General features: G+C 32.2%; 1 protein-coding gene across 1 annotated transcript in view; it reads left to right on the forward strand.

Annotated features, from left to right (window-relative positions):
* The window catches only part of LOC106878135 (atrial natriuretic peptide receptor 1), a 244,214-nt gene that overhangs the window by 35,424 nt on the left and 203,790 nt on the right, over window positions 1–5,000 (forward strand). The window contains exons 6-8 of the mRNA XM_089355548.1: window positions 1–25; window positions 2,235–2,379; window positions 4,121–4,205. The exon at window positions 1–25 is cut by the window's left edge and continues 67 nt beyond it. Of these exons, the coding sequence (XP_089211674.1) occupies window positions 1–25; window positions 2,235–2,379; window positions 4,121–4,205 (255 nt within the window). The remainder of the gene's footprint in view (window positions 26–2,234; window positions 2,380–4,120; window positions 4,206–5,000) is intronic.

Below are 5,000 nucleotides of genomic sequence, written 5' to 3' on the forward strand. Positions count from 1 at the left end.
GAATCCTATCACTGGAAGATTTCAGGTGAGTTTAACCAGCTATATTATGAGCAGATTGATTATTCTTGGAGTTGTAGAGTATTTGTCGGGAGTATAACCGCTCGGGAAATATAGCACATATGCTATTACAAAATAGTCTTTAGTCTATTTTCTGTCAGTTCTTTTCGTGGGTTGTGCTGGATTCGTGAGAGGATACAATCATTCTAGCATAATTTAAATATCAATACTGTTTATTGATACGTGCATAGATTGAGTCTTTATATTGATGAAAAATGTTGGTATGTCTTCAATGGATGATGTCATCAAAGAATTCCTTCATGGTAGCAGTAACAGTCCGGAGTTTGGCGTCTAGATTGGATGTAGATAATGTTTCAATTCTGAAGATAAAGAAGGAATGAACTGTAACAGCATGAACAAGAGTCTGTGTTATTAGATGTAACAGCGATCAGTTTAATGAAGATAAAGTGTATCGGAGATATAAAGCAAAACTTAAGAGAGTTGACAGAATATAGGTCGGAAAGAGCCATGTCGTCGCAATTTACGAGAGAAAGTAGTCTGACAAAAAGGTTTTCATCCAGATTTAAGAGAAGGCTGGAGCTCATTCGTAGATAACATGTTCAGGAGATATCACACAGAATACTGTTGAAGCTTTCTGCAAAAATTCTTAATAGGCCACAGAATACTGGTGTTTGATGCAAGGGAGAAAGATTCTGCTAGATTTGCTGCGACTGAAAAGTGAGAGATGCTGATGATGTTGGAAGCGATGATTCACAACGAGTGTTTCTATTGCTTTTGAGTGGCAGGAAGACTAACTACAAGTCATAGAGCCCAAAAGTTACCACGATAATACACACACGCACACACGCGCGCGCGCACAAATATGACGAGCTAGCTACGTATGATGAACCTACGAAACTTTTAAGTTGTATGGAGCCGAATCAAACTGTTATTAATAATAATATAACTCCTACCAAATGCGTTGAGTGTCTTTTTCTTTCGTTTGTCCACTCACTAAGATATATATATATATATATATATATATATATATATATATATATACATATATAATAATAATAATAATAATAATAATAATAATAATAATAATAATAATAATAATAATAATAATAATAATGATAATAATAATAATAATAATAATAATAATAATAGGGATAAAAATCCAAATTTACAGGTAAAAACTCAATTAAATTCAATTTATCAAAAACTAAAATTAAATTAAGTTTCACAGTATATAATATAAATATATAATTTAGAGAAAAGAACCAAAGTTCATGAACTCATCCATGAAAATCCACAGTCACATATAGAAAAATTTAATAAGTAAATACACTAATACAATAATACAATAATATTGTTTAATATTTCTTTTTGTTTTATTGGTAAAATAAGTATTTTTATATAATTTCATTTATTATTAGTTAATTTTCTATTTAAGGTTAAGTTAATAGTATAACATTTAAAATTTTATTTAAACTAAAGATTCGATTAGATAAGTTTTGCATTTCTTTTCAATAATTTTGTTAAATGTTTTTCTTTTATTTATTGGTGATATAAGTATTTTATATAAATTAATTTATATAAATTAATTTTTGTTAGTTTATATTATAATAAACGTAAAGTTAATTATATAACGTTTATAATTTTAGTTTAACCTAGAACTTCGTTTAAATTGTATTTTAAACGAAAGATTCGTTAAGATAAGTTTTGCATTTAATATTTCTGTTAGTTTATATTTTAATAAACGTAAAGTTAATAATGTCAAGTTTATAATTTTCCATAAGATAAGTTTTACATTTATTATTAATAATATTGTTTAACATTTTTCTATCTTGATATAATAAGTATTTTTATATAAATTCATTTGTTATTTATTGTTGGTTGATATATATATACATTCATTTTATTTTATTATTGTTGTATTTTGACCTGAAGATTAGCTATATTTTTGAATAGGATTGATTTTCGATCGATATAATTGATTTGATTATATTTTATTTTCTATTTGAAAATTTGGTTATGAAACACGTGTAGTCGTTTTATTATTTTATGATTATTACTTTGTATTTTATTATAGTTCTTTTTAGTGTATTTACTTTATATATATATATATATATATATATATATATATATATATATATATATATATATACACACTTAACATACATATATAATATATATACACATACATACGTTATACGTCTTTGCTTTTCATTTAGGTTGTGGGTCATTATCTTGCTAACAAACCCTATTATGAACCTGTCCCTGACGTAAAAATCCACTGGCCTGGAAATTTACTAGAGGCTCCTCCCAATGAACCTCGTTGTGGATTTCTTGGAGACAATCCGGCTTGTACTAAAATACGTATGTATAAAAACACAAATGTTGCTGAATTCATGATCTTTGCATATCTTTTGTCTTTTACTTGTTTCAATAATTGGACTGCAGCCATGCTAGAGCATCGCCTTGAAGGGTTTAGTCACACAAATCGACCCCAATACTTATTTCAAAGTTTGTTACTTATTTTATCGGTTATCTTTGCTGAACTGCTAACTTTCGGGGGAAGTAAACGAACTGGCTGTCAAGCGGTGGTGGAGGACAATCAGAAACACACATACGTACATATATATATATATATATATATATATATATATATATATATATATATGACAGGCTTCTACACAGTTTCCATCTGCCAAATTCGCTCACAAGGCATTGGTGGGACCAGGGTTATAGTAGAAGTCACTTGTCCAAAGTGCTGCGCAGTGGGACTGAACCGAAATCTCGCGGTTGCAAAGTGAGCTTCTTAACCATATGGCTATGTCTGTGTCTATATGCCTGTTGTATACAATGTTGGTGAATGTAATTCTTGATGTTTTCACACTGGAAGCACTGACCGTAACCTAATTTCTTCGAAAATAGCTGTTTATTATATCTTTCTTTCATTTTATTCTTTGTTCCCAATTAAAGTTCTTTTATTGTTTCGTTTTCTCTGAGAGATTTCTGCTTTTGCTTTTTTAGTTGACTAACAAAATATAGAGGTAGAAACAAGAGTCTGTTGTGTACGTAGTGTACATATTTTTGAGAGTAAAAACAGATACTCCTTTTATAAGAGCTTAGTTCCTACAATCATAAATGACAACAATATATCGTCATGATTTCTTTTTATTTAAAAAGAAAATAACTTTCATGACTTCAAATGAAAAGGAAAATTTCGTCAGTCAAGTATGAAAACTGCATCATAGCGTCAACTGCGACGTGGTTTCGATTCAAACAATATATTTCTTTCTTTATGACGCTTGCCAACAAGCTTATAGCAAACATAAGAATTATATTTTCTATAAGCAATTATATTGTCTTCGTTTTTGTATTTGGTTTACAAGATTCCTGATGTGAATTCATGTGTTGAAACAAATTTTGTTGTGTCTTGGGAGAGTTATTACGTCAATAATAACAAACAATAGTTCAATACCACTTCTTTATTGTTAGTAAATTAGTTTTAGTTATCTAACCAGTTAAAAAACTCGATCGTTTGTTTAATGTGCTGGTTAAACAATCAATCGGTTTTTTGTTAGTCAAAGTTCTTTTGTTCTTTTGTTAGACTAAGTTTTTTTGTCGCCGTTCGCGACCTTTTCAGTAACTTAGTGACTCCTTCTTCTCTGAGACTTTCGAGAGAGAATGGGCAATTGACTAACAATAGAGAAATGGTATTGAACCAGTGCGAGTGTTATTCTTGGCGTAATGACTCTTCCAAGGCCTATCAAAATATATTGTCGATACGACATATAACTTGATTAAAATATTTATCTCATCTATAAATGCAATAAACTGAATATATCGATCAATCTTTCGCATGATCAAGCCTTATCAATCTTTCGCATGATCAAGCATGATCAGAGGCTCCATGTAGAGAGACTATAGTCGTTATATGTACCTTACATTTATACGTCTCTTCGAACGCTATAGTGTGTAAATGAAACATATTCCACCAGGAATCGAATCCAGATCACTCTAGTTCGCCATTAATCAACACACAATTTTTATCTTACCAATATTTACTTAAATTCCATTTCTTTTTATCCATTCTTTTACTTTTATCTTGCAGAGGGCATTCCCATTTACGTGTACATCTTACTGGCTGTTTTTGGGATAGGTCTGTTAATAATGGTCGTTGGTTTCATAGTCAACAGGTAAGGTCATATATACCATATACTCTGTAAACAGGCTTTATTCTGATATTAGCGATAAGTAAGGCGGTCATTAAGCAGAATCGTTAGCACAACAGGCAAAATGTTAGGTGGCATTTCGTCTGTCTTCACGTTCTGAGTTCAAACTCCGCCGAGGTCGACTTTGCCTTTCATCCTTTCGGAGTCATTAAAATAAGTAGCAGTTGAGTGAGCACTTGGGTCGATGTAATCGACTTACCTCCTCCCCATAATTTGCTGGCCTTGTGCCAAAATTTGACACCGATGTTAATGATGAGTCTTCGAGATGTTCGAATTACTGACTTGCCTTCTTATTGAATTATAGGATAAGTGGCTGAGTATTCCATACGCAAGTTTACTCAAAGTCAGCCGCAGGCAGAATCAGCAAAATACAGACGGACGCGAGACGAATCTTTTCAATTACAAGTACAGTTCATCCAACGGGCCTCCATAGTTTTCTTCCACCAAATTTCACTCAAAAAGCTTGGGTAGCTCTGAGGCAGTGGTACGAGACACCATGCAGCGGGATCAGATCCAGGACCTCAAGGTTTTGAAGTGAATTGTTTAACCACTCAGCCGTGGTATATTTAGTAGTGTGGATAGGTGTGGTATGCGGGTGAGAGGCTCGGTTTGCCCAGACGACGCTTTTATTGGTGTAGTACATTTGAGTTTGCTGTATAAGCATGTATAAGCTATTTAAGGTTTGGGAGGCAGGGGACCCGGGGGGGGGGAGTGGCAAAATCAAGGAGTGCTCAGCCAGCGCACACTCTAGCTACGCCA

Source organism: Octopus bimaculoides, chromosome 7 (genome assembly GCF_046866305.1).
Source record: "Octopus bimaculoides isolate indiv1 chromosome 7, ASM4686630v1, whole genome shotgun sequence".
NCBI lineage: Eukaryota > Metazoa > Mollusca > Cephalopoda > Octopoda > Octopodidae > Octopus > Octopus bimaculoides.